The sequence below is a fragment of the Hypomesus nipponensis genome, chromosome 9 (assembly GCF_054491055.1).
Source record: "Hypomesus nipponensis isolate SF chromosome 9, ASM5449105v1, whole genome shotgun sequence".
In the NCBI taxonomy this organism is placed as follows: domain Eukaryota; kingdom Metazoa; phylum Chordata; class Actinopteri; order Osmeriformes; family Osmeridae; genus Hypomesus; species Hypomesus nipponensis.
This window is the reverse complement of record NC_140369.1, coordinates 1,094,729-1,118,457: the sequence shown is the minus strand read 5'-3', so window position 1 is coordinate 1,118,457 and position 23,729 is coordinate 1,094,729. Positions and strand designations below refer to the sequence as shown.

At 49.2% G+C, this 23,729-nt stretch overlaps 2 protein-coding genes across 2 annotated transcripts; one reads left to right on the top strand and one right to left on the bottom strand.

Moving 5' to 3' along the window:
• Positions 1-467: 467 nt before the first annotated feature.
• On the bottom strand, positions 468-2,929 carry rps10 (ribosomal protein S10). The gene is made up of 6 exons (XM_084704946.1): positions 2,822-2,929; positions 2,147-2,296; positions 1,609-1,783; positions 1,191-1,268; positions 917-972; positions 468-552 (listed from the first exon to the last, which is right to left on the bottom strand). Exons 2-6 carry the CDS (start codon positions 2,294-2,296, stop codon positions 508-510), a joined length of 504 nt encoding a protein of 167 aa, XP_084561072.1. The 5' UTR covers positions 2,822-2,929; the 3' UTR covers positions 468-507.
• Positions 2,930-3,067: 138 nt separating this feature from the next.
• pacsin1b (protein kinase C and casein kinase substrate in neurons 1b) lies at positions 3,068-23,549 on the top strand. The gene is made up of 10 exons (XM_084704945.1): positions 3,068-3,316; positions 15,417-15,560; positions 15,718-15,874; positions 16,468-16,703; positions 17,016-17,171; positions 17,350-17,525; positions 18,053-18,173; positions 18,865-18,989; positions 19,184-19,389; positions 23,037-23,549. Exons 2-10 carry the CDS (start codon positions 15,501-15,503, stop codon positions 23,144-23,146), a joined length of 1,347 nt encoding a protein of 448 aa, XP_084561071.1. The 5' UTR covers positions 3,068-3,316; positions 15,417-15,500; the 3' UTR covers positions 23,147-23,549.
• The last annotated feature ends 180 nt before the right edge of the window (positions 23,550-23,729 follow it).

The window sequence follows — 23,729 nt, the reverse complement described above, 5'->3', positions numbered from 1 at the left end:
GAGCTTTAGATTGGACATGGGAGATATAAAACACATCTACTAGGAAAAATATATAGGCTATAGCATAAAATCACGCACCAATGAATTGCGTCTAGGTATTGCAGTCCGGATCGGAGTCAGTTAATTGAGTACCCACCACAGACAGTAAAAGATACGCAGCAAGAAGAAACGGTGGTTCACGCTTGCGAGGATAGGCTACTGCTGATTTACTTATTTCCTATTTAGTTGTTTGGTGGAGGCAATACAGAATTACTGTTGGTGCAATTATAATCAGACCCACCCACCCACCCACCCCTCAAAAAAAACTTTGGATCTGCACGATTCACACAAGTCATCAAAACTGACGTGAAAAAAGCGGGAGGTGCCGAAAAGTGCACTGTTTGCATCCCTGATTACAGGAGCACGCTCCAGCATCAGAGGCATGTAGAGATGGCAGAAGGGTACGATCAAAGATGAGCAACAACAAGTTGTGTTTTGTCTTTATTGTACAGAAATTGATCCAGAGTTTTACTGTGGAGGCTGCTGTCCCCGGCCACGCCCGAAACCGCCCCTCTGTGGAGAGAAACAGGATGTCAACCCCCTGTCACACCTGCTCACGCTACTGGAAATAGGAGGATTTGAAACAATTGAGACTGAAACGAGTCTTTGAAGACTTGAAAACAAGCCTGTCCACTACCATGTTGATTAAAGCCCTGGGAATGTATGTAACATCTCCAGTGGTCCTAAGAGACACCCTGCCTGTCCTGAAACACCCTGCCTGTCCTGAAACACCCTGCCTGTCCTGAAACACCTGGGGATACTGAGACACCCTGCCTGTCCTGAAACACCCTGCCTGTCCTGAAACACCTGGGGATACTGAGACACCCTGCCTGTCCTGAAACACCCTGCCTGTCCTGAAACACCTGGGGATACTTACGAACTGGAACTCTGTCGCAGCTCCTGCACCTGCCTCTGCCTTCTTATCGGCACCAGCTGAAGAGAGAAATTATCTTAATTACACTTCAAATAAAAGACTTCACACTGTACACTTCAATCTAGGTATGTTACATATAGATGTACAGGTACAACTGAAGTTAAAAAATAAAAAAAACAATTGCATAGTCCTTGCACATTTGAAAACAGGACTAATTAACTGACTAAATGAACCCCAGCAGCGTGAGAATCAGTCTGCTGGTGTCAGAGGTACGTACGGGGGGCAGCGGTCCTCCTGTAGGTGTCTCTGTCTGCCTCACCACGGTTCAGACGAGCTGGTCTCTCTCCCTCCATACCTGGACACACAGGAAGAGGAGCACAAACAACCCATCAGCTCATCCAGACAGGAAGTGACACACAGGAACAACCCATCAGCTCATCCAGACAGGAAGTGACACACAGGAAGAGGAGCAGGAACATCCTATCTGCTCACAGCATTCGGACACACGACACAGGAATTCACACACCTAGGTTCCATCCGACACCTAACCAATCCAAACCAGGAATACCATTTCTTGAAACAAATAAATGACTCGTCTCCAGTAACTCAGTGATTTCCATGCACGACAGACTAAATAAGAGTGCTACTCGTGCTCCCCCTCAGGCTGAGTCGTGAGCCCCAGGAGGGAGACCTACCCTTGGGTCTGGGTCTGGCAGTCTCTGGCCGGGTCTGGCGGCGGAGGGTGGCCGGCACGATCTCAGGAGGAAGATGGAGGAAGTCTCTCAGGTACTGGATCCCTTCATTGGTGAGGTACCAGTAAAAATGGCGCCAGGCAAATTGCTCCTTGACATACCCACACGACTTCAAAGACTGTAGAGGCAAACATGCACAGAACACATGCATTTTTTCACCCACACAAAACAAACCGACAAAACAGCATGACCAGATCAAAATTCAATCGCAAAACATGAACACATGGTGACATCAACTGAGAAGGCCCTAAACCGCCATTACTACAGTAATCATCATGTAGTCAATGCAACGCAAACAGACGAATCCCCATCAGGGGCAACTCAATAGACGCTCTTCAAACTCAACATCCTTTACAAACGCTAACTGTGGTCATCCACTGACAGTGCTTAATCGACCCAACATCTGCCTAAACAGCATCCTGGCTATGAAATATACTTAGTTCCGACAGATGCCTAGTAGCTACCGTTTCCCTCCTCTCACCTGCATCGCTTTCATCACATGCAGGTTGGGCACGTTCTTGTCGGCAAGCTCGGGGTGTTTGGGCAGATGAACATCTTTCTTTGCCACCATGACACCCTCTTTGAAGAGGAGCTCATAGATGGCAATACGGTTTTTCTTGGGCATCAGCATCTGAAGAGAAAGTATATTTAAGCGGGAGTGAACACCGACCATTAACAACTCAAGTTGCTTGAAGCAGGTCTGAAACGGTCTCCAACGAGCGACGTTTACTAGGTACAACTCGCTTAGCTGTATTGAACATGGGCTATGTGCTTAGTTAGCATATTGCTTACTGTAGATATTAGTAACCCACTGACCAAATGTAATCCACTTTGTAACAATTTAATTGAAATTATCATATCCATTGATACCACATTTCTTTTTTTAAGATTTTACATTGTATTAAACGCGTTGTCGTGAGTTGCCGCTAATAGCTAAGACCAACCGAGCTAGCTCGGCAGTCATTCGAGGACATCACTCAGTGTTTGAGCTTGGGTCCATCATTGCGGATCTGGATAAATTGGCGTCTCTTTCTACATTAATATGTCGACGAATTGATGATTAACAGTATCATTATACAAAAAAGTAACGTAAACGTTTAAAAACTAGTACGATGTCGAAGATTTATATAGATTGATACGCCGGTTATTTCCTTACCTTTCCACTTGGTAAGTGACCGGAGCCGGAAGGAAAGAACTTCGCTTGCTGAAGAAGATTTAAGGCAGAACGTTGGACTCAGTCGCTTTACCGCCATCTCCTGGTCTGGGGTGTAGGGGGAAACGTGTAACAAACATAATTCACAATCGGATTAAAATAAAATTGCTAACATTTTCTCTTATAACTTTCAAAATACACATGCACATTTTGCGTGAGTAGTTCTCTTGGGATCACTTTGTTTTGTGCAGAATAACTTTTGTTCTCGGATTCAACCGGCTTGTTTTACAAGAGCGACAGTAGTCTTTTGGACCATCCCCCTTCTGGCGCCCAATCGCCCCCTTTTATGTGATCATCACCAGTCCCCACAAGCGTTAGCATAGCTGTCAGGTCTGTTGACTAGGCGAAGGGCTCTAGCTGGGTTGTGTTATCCGGGAAGACAACAGAAAAAAATAACCCCGAAACTCTTCATCATAGTCGGAGGGCATTTGTTCGAGGGTGAGTTACTTGCATGCGTGGCTTATAACTGCAACACATTGTAAAGGGTTATTGGTTAAGAGTCTTACATGAAGGGGATTCCATACGGATTACATTCACACATTCTATTGTTCCCATAGCAGTTTTATTTAGTCATACAACTTCAAGTTGATCTCAGGGGGTGCGTTTATAATAGTGTTAAGGTCATATTGGACTTGAATCGAGCACGTTCAGTAACCGTTGGTTGCTCTCATACAAGCAACTATTTTATTCTAGTCATCCAGTTATCTGCGATCAGGTGTCTGTGACTAAATTAGAGATGTGCAACGTTATCTTAGGCACACCTGAAACATTGTCCCAAAACTCCTTCAGTTACATCAAAATCTTTCAGCAGACTCGGGCTTTTACCAACTTTGTAACAGTCTATGGGTCTAAAATATATATTTTAGTTTTTCCTGCACAACCGCATTCTCGTAAACCTACGGCATTTGACAACAGCGGTCGTCAACGCATCTACCCGTATTGTGCAATAGACTAGTCGTGGTAGTTGACATATGCCTAATTGGTCTTAGTGTCAAATACGTTTCACGTTTCATAAAAACGATTCGGAGTCATATATAAGTCAATGGGAACTCATTACAGCTAGTGCATATCCGGTTCTGGACAGTACATCAGCTTCCATAACCGTATTGATTTATTGGAGTGTAGCTGTTACTCACCCCCAACTGAATTCTGACTCGCGGACACCTGCTGATGTGAGTTTATCAGAGAACTGTCCAAGGTGCTGAACCCTGAACCCCGAACCTCCTAAATAAACATGTCTCGCGCAGCAGGCCCCCTGTCCTAGACGTGACCCCACGTGCCGCTACCACTCAGCATTAGCTTAACACCATCTGAAACTTTCCAACAGTACGGCCATGAGATCACAGCTCGGCTGAGTAAAAGAGAAGCACATTAATTATGTCATGGTGTTTATTTGTTCCTGTTTGTATCAGAATGTATGCTTGTTTTATTTCTGTGCTGTTTGGGTTAGGGTTAGACCAGAGTACATCTGGTCTTTGCGACAATCCCCCTGTGATGTACGAGTTTACCTTGACGCTGCCGGTGTGATAGAGACATGGGGGAACAACAGAGCTACTGACAGTGTCCAGGTTGTTCACTAGAAGCTCTGCATTGCAGTAAACACAGACATGCATTCATAAGGGCCCTGGCCCAGACCGCCACCCCAGGGCTCAGCTGGCTGTGCAGCTCATGGAGTTCCAGCAGCATCAGGACTCAGCAGACATTCCTGTTCTTTCTCCTCTCAACTGGGTTTAGGTCTGCACCTACGGTGGGTGAGAACCATCTGTTGTTTTGGAGATCAATTCAAAATCTCCTCATTGATATTTACTGTTATCAAAGCCTGGGACAGTTCCAAATGGATGCAACACATTTGTTTTGTTCTGTTGAATGTTAGCCCACGTTATCTCTCGTGAGTAATGACTTCTGGGAGGTTTTGTTGTGGCTGTTAGCTGGTGTTTATTTTCTGCTGAATGAGAAGGATGTTTTACTGCCATGGCAAACCAGATAACTGACACGGGTCCTTTAGAGTGTGTCTTGAGAGTGTGTGTGTGATCCAAGTGTGTGTGTGTGTGTGCCTATGTCTGCAGTTCTGTGTGTGTGTGTGTTTGTGATGAAGTGTACACATCTGAGTGTCCTTGTCTGGGCTAGTGTCTAATTTGATTACTTCATGTGATAAATAGGAAGACCACATCTGATTTGTAGACCTCCTCTAGTCAAACACAACAGATGAGGCTTTGCTATAATGTAATTAATTAGCCCTGATCAGAAGTTGTTTTCTGTCCCCAAAAGCATATAAATCTGTCAGCGTATTCCCAGGAGAGCGGGGAATTGTCTGCTTGCTGTTCTCATGTGTTCGTAAAAGTCTGCTTCAGTGCACACAAGGATTCTCACCATTTCCTTTCAGATGCTAGATGACAAAAGGAAATGTTATTGAGTAAATTTGAACCCTTTACTCAGTAATCCTTTGCATGATGTGTGGAACACTCTAGAATTCTGAACAATGTAAGTATATTCAGCACAATGAATGAATGAAAACACATGACAGTATAATTATCAGAGTAACTTGAAATGCGGTAACTGAATTGTTATTATTAGTCTGCATAATCCTCAGGTTTGACATTAGATGTATGCTGACGGGAAAGGGTGATATTGATTCATTTGAAACATAAATAACCTCCTTGTTCCAGAATCCTTTTGAGCTTCGTTCAAATGATTCTTCAAACCCCTAAACTGTTCTTTCTGACATGAAAACAGTTCTACCTGTCAGACCTAAAAAGTTTTACGCCTCAAACATGTATTTACATTTAGTCATTTAGCAGGCACTCTTATCCAGAGCAACTTACAGTAAGTACAGGGACATTCCCTCCGAGACAAGTAGGGTAAAGTGCCTTGCCAAAGGACACAATAATAGCCTGATTCCCTAACCGCTCAGCCATCACACTTCCCTTCATATTTATTTTAATTCTGAGGATATCATTCCTTTGTCATTGGGGCTGTGATGTGGTAATCTTTTGATGCCTGTGCCTGTATCTACACTACTGGATGGAAGTGGGATTGATCCTCTTAATGCTTCCTGGATTGAGCCCTGTGCTGATTGTTTCTTTGGGAGGGGGGAGCTGTTAAGTAATTGGATATTGTGATAGGATCTCCTGTGAGGACCACAGGGTTGCGACTGGCTGGCTGCTGTCCTTAAAGGACCAGGCTATCCTTTTCCTTGTAATACATCTACTTTATTGCTCATGTCATCTAACTCAGAAGATGATCAGGGACACTGTCTAGAAGTAGCCAATCCCCTCATAGATGGTTGCCTGGAAGTAACCAATCCTCTGGCAGATAGCTGACTACCAACAGCCAATCCTCTTGTAGATAGATGTCTGGAAGTAGCCAATCGCCTGGTGGATATTTTGTAATCCACATAGTGTATCAACTCATCATAACCCTTTATTAGATAGTCAGTCAGATGTCAGTCTCATATTAGATCCTTACATTGCACAAGTCCATACCTTCAGATGGAAGAGAGGGAAGTCTGCATTGACCTTTCCTAGTTATCTCTGCTTCTGCTATCTTCTCCCAAAACAAGGAGACACACACGCACGCAGACAGACAGACAGACATCAGCATATCAGAGATCAGTCTGGTCCCTGTGGAGGTTAAAAACTAATTAGAGAAGAAACCTCTAAAACTGGATTTTGCTCTTGTCTGGCACAGAGGACGTGACCTTCTCTAACTTGTTTGATTTGTCTTTGATGTGCTGGAGTCCTCAAGCAGCTGAAACCCTGTTCTTCCACGTACAGCTATAGAAGCACCAGCAGGCCCTATCTCTCCTGCTGCTCTCCTCCACTATCCTGTTACAACAGCAATCCTAGAAAGGTCTTGGTCTTTTTCGGTGACTCTACAGCTGACTGCAGATTACCTTGTCAGCACTGTTGTTTAGCTGTGTGTGCCTCACAGACTGTGCTCTGAGTGAATGTGCTGTATGTAAACAGACAGATACTTCATTCATAGAACCTCCATCGGCATCTGGGAGTGGTTGCTCGTAGCTGTGAGCCGATGCAGTGTCTGTTGCCTGTGTGTGTGTGTGCGTGGATGTGTGTGTGAGAGAGTGAGTCACACAACGCCTACTTGGCATCACAGTCTGACTCCGTTTGCCTGGCGATCTCCCAGAACCCTCTGCTGTGAGGCGGCGTTGTTCCTCCTCCCTCTTTCATCAGAATGTGGTGAAGAAGGGCCCCCCGGGCGGTCCGTGACGGCTTCTTAAACACACCTGGGGGGAGACGCGGAGGGAAGGAGCCACCCTCACGCCAGCTCAAGACTACTGATCTGTTACCCTGGAGGCCGAGGAATCAGCCCCGTCAGGGTGGCCCCAGACCAGACCTCAGACCAGACCAGACCCAGACCCAGACCAGACCCAGACCAGAACCAGACCAGACCAGACCAGACCCAGACCAGACCAGACCCAGACCAGACCCAGACCCAGACCAGGCCTTAGACCAGACCCAGACCTCAGACCTCAGACCCAGACCCAGACCCAGACCAGACCCAGACCCAGACCCAGACCCCAGACCCAGGCCCCAGACCCAGACCTCAGACCCAGGCCTCAGACCCAAACACAGGTCTCAGACATGCTAACATTGTCATGTAATGACATTGCAAGAAACTGCTGTGATGCCTTCAGTGTGACACACACCGCTCTTCAACCCTCTCCTCTCTCTCCTCCGTCACTTCCTCCCTCCCTCACGTCTCCGTGGTAACGCTTGTTGTTTTGTCAGCTGTCCCAAGACTGTGCGAGGCTCAGCCCTCCACTCTCCTGCTGGCTAATTATTGATGGTCTGGTGAGTCTTCTAAAGGACGTGTCAAAGTCCAGTCTTACAGCTAAAGGCATGTGTGTGTGCGTGTGTGTGCGTGTTCCTATGTGTTCTGTGTGTGTGTGTGTGTGTTTGACGACATGGGTGGTGCAGTAAAGGAGGTGTGCCTGTTCTTAGTGTCCGGACATGTTGTAGTGCTGTCTCTCACGATACAACAGGACACACACACACGGACCTCACACACCAGCCTCACCTTGGCCTGTACTGCGTCCTCACACACCTTCCTCTGAACAGGTAAATATGCACCTGAAGCCTGCTGCTAGCCTGTCTTCAGACTAGTTCATCCTTGAGGATGGGATTCTGTCATTCCCTGTTGCAGGACTTTAGTTATGAGACATTGCTTGTTTGTTGGATTCTAAAGTAATTGTTTACTATCTTAGTTTAAACGGTAAAGACACAAAAGAAAATGCTCACATTCAAATGTGTTTTTCTGTTTAGGAACAGTGTTATTTACAAGAAGTACCAGTACATTATAATTCTTGGCCTGCTTCTCTTGACTGATATGGATATTCATAAAAGGACCTGAAAAGCTCTTTGCTAAAGTGCTCTTTTCTGAGTAGTGTATAATGACTAGACCTGTCTGTCTGTGTGTGTGTGTGCGTGTCTGACTGAATATTGTTCATGTATATTTTTTAAACAGATAGCTAAAGTAACTGCTGCATTATAGAAATATGTTCATCTACAGTTGTCTTTCAGCTATCCAACTCTGGCTACTTTTCTTAACGTCCATGTCCTCTCTGTTTCTCTCTCTTTCTGCACCTCATGCTCACCTATAGACTGACTGACATGTTGGATGTAGATTGTGTGCAGATCTCCATCTCCTGCCCTAACCCTATTCCCAGCAATATCCCCAGCCCCAGCCCTCTCTCCAGCCTCACCCCTAGCCCCAGCCTCACTCCTAGCCCCAGCCTCACTCCTAGCCCCAGCCCTCTCTCCAGCCTCACCCCTAGCCCCAGCCTCACTCCTAGCCCCAGCCTCACCCCTGGCCCCAGCCTCACCCTTGACCCCAGCAGCATCCTGACAGTGAGGTCATCAGCTACATTGTTCCTCAGGGATGAACAGGCCTATCCTGTCATTGTTTCAAGGCAGCGTAATATTGCTGTTGATGTTTTACCAGGGTGTTCTCTGTACACAGTCTAAGGCTAACTGTGCTTGATGTCAAGGTTCTGTGTATTAAAGTATAAAGAACAGTCACTGTGAGGAGTTAAGATAAGATAGCCGGTTGGTGGACGTTGTTCCAGGTTTATTGAGTGCTGAGGTATGCAGGGGAGTATTCAGTGTCTGTGTGTTACACAGGTGTGTTGTCATTCATTAGCTTCCTGGTTACCTTAGTGTGTGCTAGTTCACAAGCTACCTTGTTACCTTTAGGGTAGTAAATAATCCAATAATCCAGTAAATAATCCAGAATAGCCACATACAGAGGATGTAGCTCCTCCCTCTCCTCCTTTTCCCCTGCTCCTCCTCCCTCCCCCTCCTCACAGCCTTCCTCCTCCCCCTCCTCCTTCCCCTCCTGCTCCTCCTCCCTCCCCCTCCTCACAGCATTCCTGCTCCCCCTGCTCCCCCTGCTCCTCCCCCTCCTGCTCCTCCTCCCTCCTACTCCCCTTCCTGCTCCTCCTCCTTCCCCCTCCTCACAGCCTTCCTGCTCCCCCTCCTGCTCCCCCTCCTCCTCCCCCTCCTCCTCCCCCTCCCCCTCCTCCTCCCCCTCCTCCTCCCCCTCCTGCTCCTCCTCCCCTCCTCCTCCCCATCCTGCTCCTCCTCCTCCTCCTCCTGCTCCTCCTCCCTCTCCTCCTCCTGCTCCTCCTTCCTCTCCTCCTCCCCCTCCTGCTCCTCCTCCCTCTCCTCCTCCTCCCCCTCCTGCTCCTCCTCCCTCTCCTCCTCCCCCTCCTGCTCCTCCTCCTCCCCCTCCTCCTCCTGCTCCTCCTCCCTCTCCTCCTCCCGCTCCTCCTCCTGCTCCTCCTCCCACTCCTGCTCCCCCTCCTCCTCCCCCTCCTCCTCCTCCTCCTGCTCCTCCTCCCTCTTCTCCTCCCTCTCCTCCTCCTCCTCCTGCTCCTCCTCCCTCTCCTCCTCCCCCTCCTCCTCCTCCTGCTCCTCCTCCTGCTCCTCCTCCTGCTCCTCCTTCTGCTCCTCCTCCCACTCCTCCTCCCCCTCCTCCTCCTCCTCCTTCTCCTGCTCCTCCTCCCTCTTCTCCTCCCTCTCCTCCTCCTCCTCCTGCTCCCCCTCCTCCTCCTCCTCCTCCTCCTCCTCCCTCTCCTCCTCTCCCTCTTGCTCCCCCTCGCCCCCCAGTGATGCAGGAGCCTCCAGGTGCTTGGGGTTTGTCTCCTATCTGTTTACACTCAGCCTGTGAATAATGGATGACTCTGGGCTCTATATATAGAGTGTGGATGTGATGAGGGCAGCAGCATTGGTCCTCTCCTCTGGGAGATCCTGGTGCTGCATCTGAGCCACGGTGCCAAGAGATCCTCCCCTGTCCAGCACAGGTACCATAGCAGGGGGCTGGGCCTGGGGTGTGTGCGTGTGTGTGTGTGTGTGTGTTTGGTTACATTTAGTTGCGATCACATTGTCTCACCTCGTCAGTGACAAGTAAGCCCGAGTTTAGATACCTTCCTGATCTCCTCTCACCTTAGTTCACCTCAGCTGAGGAGGTAACCTCAACAACCAGATGCATAACAATCAACCTTACCTTACCTGGCCACCATCAACCTTACCTGACCACCATGAACCTTACCTGACCACCATGAATCTTAACTGGCCACCATCAACCTTATCTGACCACCATGAACCTTACCTGACCACCATGAACCTTACCTGACCACCATGAACCTTAACTGACCACCATCAACCCTACCTGACCACAATGAACCTTACCTTACCAGGGGGCAGGGCCGGCCCTGCAGGGGGGGGGGGGGGGGGGTACTCTTTGTTGTGTTTATGTCTCTAGCTTTATTCCTTCATTCTATTAGACGGTTATAATGAATATTCTGCCATTGGTTTTTTTCCCTGTTGGATTGGTTAGCTGACAGTCTCCTTCACATTTCTTCGATAAGGTTTGAAAATGCAAAGTTACCTCCGTCTGTCCGCCTGTCAGTCCGTCTATCGTTGGCACAGTATCCAGTACCTCCTCTCTGGTGCTGACTCTGGGCTCCCAGAGGCCCACAGTACAGATCAGGGCCAGAGCAGACCATAATTCAATTACCCCCCCATCGCCATGGAGATCCCACAACCCCTAAGTACTTGGTAGAAGAGGATGGATGGAAGTGGATGGAGAAATAAACTGTTCTCTCGTGACCAAGTGAAGGATTGGAGCGGTCTCTGCCCGATGGGCAGCCTGCCAGGAAGGCTTGCTGTGTTTGAGTTTTGAAAACACCTCTCAGTACGATGAAACTGCCAGGCAAAATCTAGAAGAGTAGTGTTTTCTCACCCCTCTCCCCTCCCCATACCTCACCTCCCCATACCTCACCTCCCCATACCTCCCCTCCCCATACCTCACCTCCCCATACCTCACCTCCCCTCACCTCTAATTGCTGTATGAGTCACAGCTGTATTTTTAGTTCTTACATATCACGTCATTGTACTTCAAGGTCTGGAGTGTTCTGCAAGCTATAATCACTCATTTATGGTTGTTTTATCACAGCAGTGGACTGATGTCATAACTCTTCAATATTCAAAGCAGATCAGGTTGGTCCTAGCAGCCTGTGTATTACTGCCTAACCAGTGGCTAATCCTCCGTAACCAGGCAGGGCTGGCTGGACTCTGACCCTGGAGGCCTTGTGTAGCTGAAGCATGCTCTTTTACTGACTCTACACACTGGAGCATGAAGCAATACCCTCTTTCTTCCAACCATCTCTCTCTCTTCTCCTCTCCTTTCCCCTCCTTCTCTCCTCCCCTCCTCCTCTCCTTTCCCCTCCTTCTCTCCTCCCATCCTCCTCTCCTTTCCCCTCCTTCTCTCCTCTCCCCCCTCCTCTTCTCTCTGGAGGTCATCCTCCACTCTGCCACCCAGAAGTGCTGCTGGACAGCCTCATTATTAATATAATGATATAGCCCCAGTGGCTGTTAACAACCCCTCTCATCTTTATCCATCCCTCCTTTCCTCTCAGTCGCTCTCTGCCCCCCCCCCTTTCTTCCCCTCCCCCTCTCATCTTTATCCATCCCTCCTTTCTTCTCAGTTGCTCTCTGCCCCCCCTCTTTCTTCCCCTCCCCCTCTCTCTCTTTACCCCCCCCCCCCTCTCTCTCACTTGCTGTCGGGCCCTCTTTCTCTCCCTCAGTCTTTAACCCTTTCCAGGACAGGTCAGAGAGCTGCCATCTCGTTTCATTGGCCCTCACACAATTCCCTGTGTCTCCCAGTCATCTTTCAATCACTCCGGATCCACCAATCACCACATAGTACCTCGCCCCAGTGATGGTCGCTAAAGACCCCCCTAGCCCCCCTCTCTATCTTCTACAATCTGAGCCATTCAAGCAAAGCACTCCAGGATTATCCCTCAGCTCTTCAGAAACACACACGTTTACACACACACCCACATTCACACCAATTTATACATGGAGGCACACACACACACACACACAGTGTCTGTACCAGCTAAACAACAATAAATGATAGGAAGAAGGGAGGAGGGGGAGGGGAGGGGGAGGGGGAGGGGGAGGGGGAGGGGGAGGGGGAGGGGAAGGGGAGGGGGAGGAGAATCCCACGTGGCTGTAGCTGTAGCCAGTGCAGTGATGTGCTGTATGGTAGCATCGTGGTAACAAGACAGGGGGTAAGATCTTCTTTTGTTATTATGGCGAAAGAGGTCTCGCTCTATCTCTCCCTCTCTCTCTCTCTCTCTCTCTCTCTCCCTCTCTCCTTCTGTTTCTCTCTTCCTCTCCCTCTCTTTCTCGTTCTTTCATGGGGAACACCCCACCCTTTGTCTGGGAGCTTATTCATGCTGTGTGAGTGTGTGAGAGACGACTGGCTCGGTGTAGGCTGGGGGTACCCAGGGGTGTCTGGCAGTGTGTGGGGTAGTCTGGGGGGGTGGAGAGGCTGGGGGGGTGGAGAGGCTGGGGGTCTGTGGGGTAGTCTGGGGCGGTGGAGAGGCTGGGGGGGTGGAGAGGCTGGGGGTCTGTGGAGAGGCTGGGGGGGTGGAGAGGCTGGGGGTCTGTGGAGAGGCTGGGGGGGTGGAGAGGCTGGGGGTCTGTGGGGTAGTCTGGGGGGGTGGAGAGGCTGGGGGGGTGGAGAGGCTGGGGGTCTGTGGGGTAGTCTGGGGGGGTGGAGAGGCTGGGGGGGTGGAGAGGCTGGGGGTCTGTGGAGAGGCTGGGGGGGTGGAGAGGCTGGGGGTGTGGAGAGGCTGGGGGTCTGTGGAGAGGCTGGAGGTGTGTGGGGGTGTGTGCGGGGGGTGCGTGGGGGTGCGTGGGGGTGTGTGGGGGTGTGTGGGTGTGTGCGGGGGGGGGGGTGCAGGGGGTGCGTGGGGGTGTGTGAGGGTGTATGGAGAGGCTTGGAGGCTGGCTGCTGGAGAAGGAGGATCCTGGCTGTGATGTTGCGCTGGTCTTGTTGAGTGCGTAGCAGCTCAGAGAGTTGTGTTGATGATCCTTGTGTGTGTATGGTTCCTACTTTGAGTCTTTATGGGGACTATTAACTATTGATCACGTTTTTTTCTTTCCTTTTTCTATGTTGTTGCTGAGTTGTTTGCGTATATACATTTAGACATTTAGCAGACGCTCTTATCCAGAGCGACGTACACAACTTGGTATATTTTTGGGATTATGACGGAAGCATTGTTTAGTGAATGTGTGTGGAGGGGGAGGGTCTCTCCCCTCCTCCCTGCCTCCCTCTCCATGTAGCAGTGCGAGGAAAGACACAGCACTAACAACAACAGCTCCCTCACTTCCTCTCTTCCTGTCCGCTAAGCAGGCATCTTGGACTCTAGCACTGCCAGCCCTACATACTCGTCATCCAAGCCACCCACGCCCCAGACCCAGACCCAACCCCAGCCCTTGCCCCACCCATAGCCCAGACCCGGCCCCACTCCGAGCCCCAGCCCCACCCCCTGCATCGCTGCCAGGCTGTGGGGAGATTGGACGTGGTCTCTCTCCCCTCCCTCTAACCTCTATTGTCAGATGTAGAGCTTCTGTCATTGGGTTAGGCTTGACCCAAATACTCATGTAGCAGTTAGCACCCCTCCCCCCTACCACCACTCCTAGCACCTCTCTCTAATTCTCTCTCTCCCTCTTTCATCCCCCTTTCTCTCCCTCTTTCATCCCCCCTCTCTTACCTCCTCTTTCTCCCCCCCCCCCCCCCTCTCTTGCTTTCCCTCATCTCCATCTCTGATTTCCATTCCGTGAGAACATCTTTCCCACCAGACTAAGATGTTTCTAGGGCAGTTTGTTAATAAAACAGGGAAATAATGAGGCTTTAATGGTGTGTTAGCCTACACACATGCTAACTAGCTTAGCACACCTACACACATGCTAACTAGTCTAGCACACCTACACACATGCTAACTAGCTTAGCACACCTACACACATGCTAACTAGCTTACTACACCTACACACGTGCTAACTAGCCTAGCACACCTACACACATGCTAACTAGCCTAGCATGTGAGAGAAAGAAAGACAAAGAGAGAGGGAAAGACAGAGCGATAGAGAGAGCTGTACTGTGGAATCTTCTGCAGAACCAGCATCAGAAGGCTTGTTCACACTCGCTCTGTCTGGCTCTGTCCATCACACCCCCACTGCTCCCTGTCACAGCGAGAGCAAGACCCAAGCAACCCACTGCTGAGAAATAGAAATGGGAAATGGTCACTGCTCTGGCACTCTTGGTCTGGGCGGACTGCCACCCTGAGCTTTGTGTCACGATGATGTGGACACAGGAGCAGGCAGTGATGAACAGGACTGATAACTCTGCTGTTAGCATCCAGCTGCGCGGTCGAGGCCAGTGAGTCACTGACTACCACAGGAAATCGATGAGCAGTTATCCAAGCTGCAGACCAGCACGCCTCCACAGTCAGCCAGGGAACCTTGCTCTGCAGACTGATCAAGAAAACTGACTGGAGTCTCTCTTTTGGTGTGTGTGCATGCGTGTGTGTGTGTGTGCATGTGTGTCTGTGTGTGTGCATGTGTGTCTTTGTGTGCATGTGTGTAAGAGGAAGGCCTACTGAACAAGATTGAAGGCCTAATTACTTTGTCAATTTTGTCTTCCCATCAGTGTGAGGTCCAATAAGAGAGTGTCTCTGAGTTGCTGCTCTCTACAGAGACTTGCATAACAGCTCTGAACCAGATGAGGACAGTGATCCCCTTACATCCATGAAGAGAGGCATGACTCAGCACTGCACAAGATCAGCTCGCACCAACAGCTGTTTGTGTGGATTTTAGACAAGCACTTTATTTGATTCTCTTAGTTGAGTCTGAACTGTTCAACAGTCCCCAGTGACTGTGTCTCTCTGGAACAGTAGCAGGATGTTGGTCTCTCTAGAGGAGGTTGTGTCTCTCTGGGACAGTAGCAGGATGTTGGTCTCTCTAGAGGAGGTTGTGTCTCTCTGGAACAGTAGCAGGATGTTGGGTCTCTGCTTCCTCTTCAGAAGTGTTTGTCTCGTAACATTCTCCCCCTCTTGCTCCTCTCCCTCTACCGAACCCTCAATCTTAACCTGACATCAACACCAACCTTTACGTTTCTAATGCTGCCCCATCTGTGTGTGTCCCCCTCCTTGTTTTTGTCTCCTCAGTGCATGAGGATCGTCTCCCTGGCACAGACAGACAGGTCACCGGACTGACAGACAGACAGGTAGAGGGACAGACAGACAGACAGCATGTCTGGAACCTACGACGAGAGCTCCAGTCTGGAGGAGACCACCGACAGCTTCTGGGAGGTGAGAATGGCGGCCTGGCTGCTATTTCTCTATCTCTCTCTCTCTCTTTCAAAATGTTGTACCTCTGTATTAATGTTCTCTTCCTCTCTCCCTCTTTCTCTCTCGCTGGTTCTATCTCTCCCTCTGGTATCCCTTCCTCCCTCCATCTCCCTGCCAGGTGGGCCAGTACAAGCGAACGGTGAAACGTATCGATGACGGCCACCGCCTCTGTAACGACCTAATGAACTGCATCCAGGAGCGGGCCAAGATCGAGAAGGCCTACGCCCAGCAGCTGACTGACTGGTCCAAGAGATGGAGGCAGCTGGTGGATAAAGGTGAGGAGAGGACACTGTGGACACATCAACAAAAACTGGATGTCAAAGTTTCTCTCTCTCTTTGGCTGATTTTTCTTTGATCTCATTTTATATTTTGCTTCAATTCCCTACCTCTGTCATTTTCTGTTACTCTCCCTCTCTCTCACTCTCTACCTCTCCCTCCTTCCCTGCCCTCCCTCCCTCCCTCCTTCCCCGCCCTCCCTCCCTTCTTCCCTGTCCTCCCTCCCTCCTTCCATGCCCTCCCTCCTCCTTCCCCGCCCTCCCTCCTTCCCCGCCCTCCCTCCCTCCCTCCCTCCCTCCCTCCCTCCCTCCCTCCCTCCCTCCCTCCCTCCTTCCCCGCCCTCCCTCCTTCCCCTCCCTCCCTCCTTCCCCGCCCTCCCTCCCCTCCCTCCCCGCCCTCCCTCCCTCCTTCCCCGCCCTCCCTCCCTCCTTCCCCGCCCTCCCTCCCTCCTTCCCCGCCCTCCCTCCCTCCTTCCCCGCCCTCCCTCCCTCTTTCCCCGCCCTCCCTCCCTCTTTCCCCGCCCTCCCTCCCTCCTTCCCCGCCCTCCCTCCCTCCTTCCCCTCCCTCCCTCCCTCCTTCCCCACCCTCCCAGGCCCCCAGTATGGATCGGTGGAGCGTGCCTGGGCAGCTGTGATGACGGAGGCGGAGAAGGTGAGCGAGCTGCACCAGGAGATGAAGAACAACCTGGTCAATGAGGACTTTGAGAAGGTCAGGAACTGGCAGAAGGACTCGTACCACAAGCAGATGATGGGGAGCTTCAAGGAGACCAAGGAGGCTGAGGAGGGCTTCAAGAAGGCCCAGAAACCCTGGGCCAAGAAGCTGAAGGAGGTGAGAAGGAGGATGGAGAGAGAGATGGGCAGAGAGACATAGAGTATATAGAGAAATAAATGGATGGAGAGGCAGAGAGAGAGAGAATGAGAGAGAGAGATGGAGTGATAAAGCAAGAGAGGTCGATTTAACGAGTCAGAGACTAATATACAGCATGTTGAACCATTCTGGAGTTAACATAGCAGTCAGCCTGAGGCACTCACAGCATGCCTCCTAAACATCAGCTTCCTGGAAGAGCCTCATTTCTCAGTATTTGATTGTGTCTCTTCTCTCCCCTCATGTCTCTCGCCTCACCCCCCCCCCCCCCCCCAGCTGGATGCTGCCAGGAAGTTGTACCACCTGGCGTGTAAGGAGGAGAAGCTGGCTTTGACCCGCGAGGCCAACAGCAAGGCAGAGCCTGCTGTCGCTGCAGAGCAGCAGAAGAAGCTGCATGAGAAGGTGGACAAGTGCAAACAGGACTCCCAGAAGGTGAGTGTACCAGGACAACTCCTCCTCACCCCCCTCCTACTCCTTATCATCCCTCGTCCTCTTACTCCTCCTGTATAATAATTCTGTGTCCAAAAAATGAAAAAAGTTTGTTGAATGGACATTAAATGGATGAATGACCTTTGACCTCTCGACCCTGTGGTTGTGCTTCCGTGGCCAGGCCAAGGAGAAGTATGAGAAGGTGGTGGAGGAGCTGGGGAAATGCACCCCTCAGTACATGGAGAACATGGAGCAGGTGTTCGACACGTGTCAGCAGTTTGAAGAGAAGAGACTGAGCTTCCTGAGGGAGGTGTTACTGGACGTCAAACACCACCTCAACCTCACCGAGAACCAGAGGTACACACACACACACACAGCATACACGCACACACACAGCGTACACACACACACTTCAACCTCACAAGAACCAGAGGTGTGACACACACACACCTCAACCTCACAAGAACCAGAGGTGTGACACACACACACACACATCCACTTCTGCTTTAACTGTCTGTCTGTCTCCCTGCCTGTCTGTCTCTCTGCCTGCCTGCCTGCCTGCCTGTCTGTCTGTCTGTCTGTCTGTCTGTCTGTCTGTCTGCCTGTCTCCCTGCCTCTCTGTCTCCCTGTCTCCCTGCCTCTCTGTCTCCCTGCCTGTCTGTCTCCCTGCCTCTCTGCCTGTCTGTCTCTCTGCCTGTCTGCCTGTCTGTCTCCCTGCCTCTCTGCCTCTCTGCCTGTCTGTCTCTCTGTCTGTCTGCCTCTCTGCCTGTCTGTCTCTCTGCCTGTCTGTCTCTCTGCCTGTCTGTCTGTCTGCATGTCTGCATGTCTGCCTCTCTGCCTGTCTCCCTGCCTGTCTGTCTCCCTGCCTGTCTGTCTGTGTGCAGCTATGCCTCAGTGTACAGGGATCTGGAGCAGACCATAGTGTCTGCCAGCGCTCAGGAGGACCTCAAGTGGTTCAGCAACACTCACGGACCCGGCATGCACATGAACTGGCCCCAGTTTGAGGTACCACAGTGTTTATAACAGTATGTAGAAGTGCGTAAAACAGTGTAACAGTGTGTATAGCAGTGTGTATAGCAGTGTGTATAGCAGTGTGTATATAACAGTGTATATAACAGTGTGTATAGCAGTGTGTATATAACAATGTATATAACAGTGTGTATAGCAGTGTGTGTATAACAGTGTGTATAACAGTGTGTATAGCAGTGTGTATAATAGTGTGTATAGCAGTGTGTATAGCAGTGTGTATAGCAGTGTGTATATAACAGTGTATATAACAGTGTGTATAGCAGTGTGTATAATAGTGTGTATAGCAGTGTGTATAGCAGTGTGTATAGCAGTGTGTATAACAGTGTGTATAGCAGTGTGTATAACAGTGTGTATAGCAGTGTGTATAACAGTGTAACAGTGTGTATAGCAGTGTGTATAGCAGTGTGTGTATAGCAGTGTGTATAGCAGTGTGTATAGCAGTGTGTATAGCAGTGTGTATAACAGTGTGTATAACAGTGTGTATAGCAGTGTGTATATAACAGTGTGTATAACAGTGTGTATATAACAGTGTGTATAGCAGTGTGTAAAACAGTGTGTATAACAGTGTGTATAACAGTGTGTATAGCAGTGTGTATAACAGTGTGTATAGCAGTGTGTATAGCAGTGTGTATAACAGTGTGTATAACGGCCCCTCTATGTCCTGCAGGAGTATAACCCAGAGCTGTCCCACATGATCAGTAAGAGGGAGAAGGTGAAGAAGCCCAGCGATGGCATCATGCTGACCAACGTGACAGCGGCCGTAGACCACGCCCCCGCCAGCGACCGGGGCAGGTACACAGTTCTCTGACCACTACCCGACTGAGAGACGTGGGGTGACCGTGGATCTGAGGTAGCTCTGTATGAGCTGGACTTTGACAATATATGCCTTTCTACCCCCCTCTACCCCCTCCCCCCTCTAACCCCTCCCCCCCCCTCTACCCCCTCCCCCCTCTAACCCCTCCCCCCCCCTCTAACCCCTCCCCCAGTGTGAGCAGCAATGAGAAGACCCAGGCCTACGCCCAGGAGTGGTCTGATGAGGACCACACCGCCCCCCAGCCCGCCCCCTCCTCCTCGGGCAGCGACACCAACGGTGGCTCCAACCCCTTTGAGGAGGTCTCGGGGACGGGGGTCCGGGTCCGAGCCCTGTACGACTACGACGGCCAGGAGCAGGATGAACTCACCTTTAAAGCAGGTGAGGAACCCTGACCCCTGACCCAGCAACATAAATAGCTTTTTATCTTCTGCATTAGTGTTTCAGTAGAAACAAATGCTTAAAGTGGGCTGTTTTAATTTAATTCTTTCTTAATTAAGGATTTTTGCCTAAGACTATATCCAAAGGAGATTACCAGAGATATTTTGATAGATCAATAAAATAGTAGTTTACCATATACCTGCTAGTCATCCTGATGTGTCTGTGGTTCACCATATACCTGCTAGTCATCCTGATGTGTCTGTGGTTCACCATATACCTGCTAGTCATCCTGATGTGTCTGTGGTTCACCATATACCTGCTAGTCATCCTGATGTGTCTGTGGTTCACCATATACCTGCTAGTCATCCTGATGTGTCTGTGGTTCACCATATACCTGCTAGTCATCCTGATGTGTCTGTGGTTCACCATATACCTGCTAGTCATCCTGATGTGTCTGTGGTTCACCATATACCTGCTAGTCATCCTGATGTGTCTGTGGTTCACCATATACCTGCTAGTCATCCTGATGTGTCTGTGGTTCACCATATACCTGCTAGTCATCCTGATGTGTCTGTGGTTCACCATATACCTGCTAGTCATCCTGATGTGTCTGTGGTTCACCATATACCTGCTAGTCATCCTGATGTGTCTGTGGTTCACCATATACCTGCTTCTTGGCTGAAGATAACAGTTTTGATGTCTTCCAGTCCGGTTTTCGTCAGCACCACAGTACTGAAACTGCTCTTGTTAAGGTCTTCAACAACATCCACTAATACACAGACAGTGGCAGAACTTGAGTTTTAGTACTAATGGATCTTAGTGCTGCATTTGACATGGTCGATCATGAGTCTGGGTAGGACTCTGCCGCAGCACTAAACTGGTTTGAATCTTACTTGAAGGACCGACAATACTTAGAGTCTGTAGCTAATTCCTGATCAGAGCTGACAGGATGTCGTGTGGTGTTCCCCAAGGTTCAATACTGGGGCCTCTTCTGTTCAACATCTACATGCTTCCACTGGCTCAGATTAGGAAAAACAACCAAGTGTGTTATCATAATTATGCAGACGACACACCAAACTACATAACTTTTTCACCTGGGGACTATAATCCCATACAAGGGCTAGGTAAATGCATTAAAGAAATCAACAACTGTATGTGCCTGAATTTTCTTAGAATAAATAATAAAAAAATAATAATAATAATAAAGATAAAACAGAAGTCATTGTCAGAAGCCTGCAGCTCGAGTCCTCACTAAGACCCAGAAAGTGGATCACATCACTCCATTTCTGAGGTCTTTGCATTGACTTCCTGTCCAACAAAGAATTTACTTTAGGGCCTAAATGCATTTGTGATCTCCTGCTACCTTATGAACCATCACAACCCCTCAAGTCATCTGGGACTGGTCTACTTTGCTTTGTGTTCTAAGTCAGCTAAACTAACTATGGAGAAGCAGTAATCCGTTTTCCTGCTCCACATATGTGGAACAAAGTCCCTGAAAGCTGCAGGTCTGCTAGGACCTGCAGCTCCTTTAAATCCAGATTGAAGACTTTACTGTTTGCTGTTGCCTTTAATTAAACCAGATTCAAGAATATCAATTTATGCATCTCACTCCTGCATTTTTTTTCTGAAACTGCACAGTTACTTTAATTTTATTTCTTGATTTTTGACTGTTTTTAATGTCTTATTGAATGGTCTTAATTGTGTTTGAATTTAGTTTTCTTTTGCATTATGTGTTGATGCTTTTAATGGTTTTATGTGAAGCACTTTGAATCGCCTTGTCTTGAAATGTGCTATACAAATAAACTTGCCTTGCCTTGTCATCCTGATGTGTCTGTGGTTCACCATATACCTGCTAGTCATCCTGATGTGTCTGTGGTTCACCATATACCTGCTAGTCATCCTGATGTGTCTGTGGTTCACCATATACCTGCTAGTCATCCTGATGTGTCTGTGGTTCACCATATACCTGCTAGTCATCCTGATGTGTCTGTGGTTCACCATATACCTGCTAGTCATCCTGATGTGTCTGTGGTTCACCATATACCTGCTAGTCATCCTGATGTGTCTGTGGTTCACCATATACCTGCTAGTCATCCTGATGTGTCTGTGGTTCACCATATACCTGCTAGTCATCCTGATGTGTCTGTGGTTCACCATATACCTGCTAGTCATCCTGATGTGTCTGTGGTTCACCATATACCTGCTAGTCATCCTGATGTGTCTGTGGTTCACCATATACCTGCTAGTCATCCTGATGTGTCTGTGGTTCACCATATACCTGCTAGTCATCCTGATGTGTCTGTGGTTCACCATATACCTGCTAGTCATCCTGATGTGTCTGTGGTTCACCATATACCTGCTAGTCATCCTGATGTGTCTGTGGTTCACCATATACCTGCTAGTCATCCTGATGTGTCTGTGGTTCACCATATACCTGCTAGTCATCCTGATGTGTCTGTGGTTCACCATATACCTGCTAGTCATCCTGATGTGTCTGTGGTTCACCATATACCTGCTAGTCATCCTGATGTGTCTGTGGTTCACCATATACCTGCTAGTCATCCTGATGTGTCTGTGGTTCACCATATACCTGCTAGTCATCCTGATGTGTCTGTGGTTCACCATATACCTGCTAGTCATCCTGATGTGTCTGTGGTTCACCATATACCTGCTAGTCATCCTGATGTGTCTGTGGTTCACCATATACCTGCTAGTCATCCTGATGTGTCTGTGGTTCACCATATACCTGCTAGTCATCCTGATGTGTCTGTGGTTCACCATATACCTGCTAGTCATCCTGATGTGTCTGTGGTTCACCATATACCTGCTAGTCATCCTGATGTGTCTGTGGTTCACCATATACCTGCTAGTCATCCTGATGTGTCTGTGGTTCACCATATACCTGCTAGTCATCCTGATGTGTCTGTGGTTCACCATATACCTGCTAGTCATCCTGATGTGTCTGTGGTTCACCATATACCTGCTAGTCATCCTGATGTGTCTGTGGTTCACCATATACCTGCTAGTCATCCTGATGTGTCTGTGGTTCACCATATACCTGCTAGTCATCCTGATGTGTCTGTGGTTCACCATATACCTGCTAGTCATCCTGATGTGTCTGTGGTTCACCATATACCTGCTAGTCATCCTGATGTGTCTGTGGTTCACCATATACCTGCTAGTCATCCTGATGTGTCTGTGGTTCACCATATACCTGCTAGTCATCCTGATGTGTCTGTGGTTCACCATATACCTGCTAGTCATCCTGATGTGTCTGTGGTTCACCATATACCTGCTAGTCATCCTGATGTGTCTGTGGTTCACCATATACCTGCTAGTCATCCTGATGTGTCTGTGGTTCACCATATACCTGCTAGTCATCCTGATGTGTCTGTGGTTCACCATATACCTGCTAGTCATCCTGATGTGTCTGTGGTTCACCATATACCTGCTAGTCATCCTGATGTGTCTGTGGTTCACCATATACCTGCTAGTCATCCTGATGTGTCTGTGGTTCACCATATACCTGCTAGTCATCCTGATGTGTCTGTGGTTCACCATATACCTGCTAGTCATCCTGATGTGTCTGTGGTTCACCATATACCTGCTAGTCATCCTGATGTGTCTGTGGTGTTCCTCTCTCCCAGGCGAGGAACTGACCATGCTGGAGGGGGAGGATGAGCAGGGCTGGTGTAAAGGTCGTCTGGACAGCGGGCAGCTGGGTCTGTACCCGGCCAATTACGTGGAGGCGATCTAGCCAATTGCCATGGAGGACACTGCCCCGTTGGTGGGAGGACAGACTGAACCGACCAATCCGACGCACATTGCTAGACTTGAGAGCAATGCTACCCCGCTGCAAGGCTAAGCAGCTTCCATCTTCACTCATCACCTCATCACAACACAGGATGGGATGGATCAGTTCCCGTGGCGACTAGGGACCACAGCCTTGTGTGTCTGTGACCCCATGTGACCCCAGCTCAAGAGGGAAGACCTCCATTTTATTTGTGTTGTTGTGTTCTATATTTTGATTCTTTGTGTAGCTGAAATGCCATTTGTGTTCTCATTATGATATTGATGTGGTATAATCTGTAGTGCCTGCATAGCAAGAATGAGCTATGCAATGTGCGTTGTATATATTGATTATATTATTTTTGTTTTGATTGTTTCGTTTTTTATATTCTGAATGCTTGTACGGTTCTTCTGTGGGATTATATGAAGGTTTCATTCGTCATCAGCTTTTCTACCTTATTTTATTTCAGCGAGGCAGTGGTCATGTTCTCCTGAGTTTTACCTGCACAGCAGCATGTGCTAGCACTCTGCCTCCTCCTGAACACACACAG

Excerpts from the sequence above, each read along its gene's own strand:
- rps10 (XM_084704946.1), bottom strand. The coding sequence starts at position 2,296 with ATGCTGATGCCCAAGAAAAACCGTATTGCCATCTATGAGCTCCTCTTC. Across the intron at positions 1,784-2,146 it reads ATGTGATGAAAGCGATGCAG|TCTTTGAAGTCGTGTGGGTA; the intron begins GTGAGAGGAGGG and ends TTGCCTCTACAG. Across the intron at positions 973-1,190 it reads CAGGAGGACCGCTGCCCCCC|CTGGTGCCGATAAGAAGGCA; the intron begins GTACGTACCTCT and ends TTCTCTCTTCAG.
- pacsin1b (XM_084704945.1), top strand. The coding sequence starts at position 15,501 with ATGTCTGGAACCTACGACGAGAGCTCCAGTCTGGAGGAGACCACCGAC. Across the intron at positions 16,704-17,015 it reads GGGCCAAGAAGCTGAAGGAG|CTGGATGCTGCCAGGAAGTT; the intron begins GTGAGAAGGAGG and ends CCCCCCCCCCAG. Across the intron at positions 17,526-18,052 it reads AACCTCACCGAGAACCAGAG|CTATGCCTCAGTGTACAGGG; the intron begins GTACACACACAC and ends GTCTGTGTGCAG.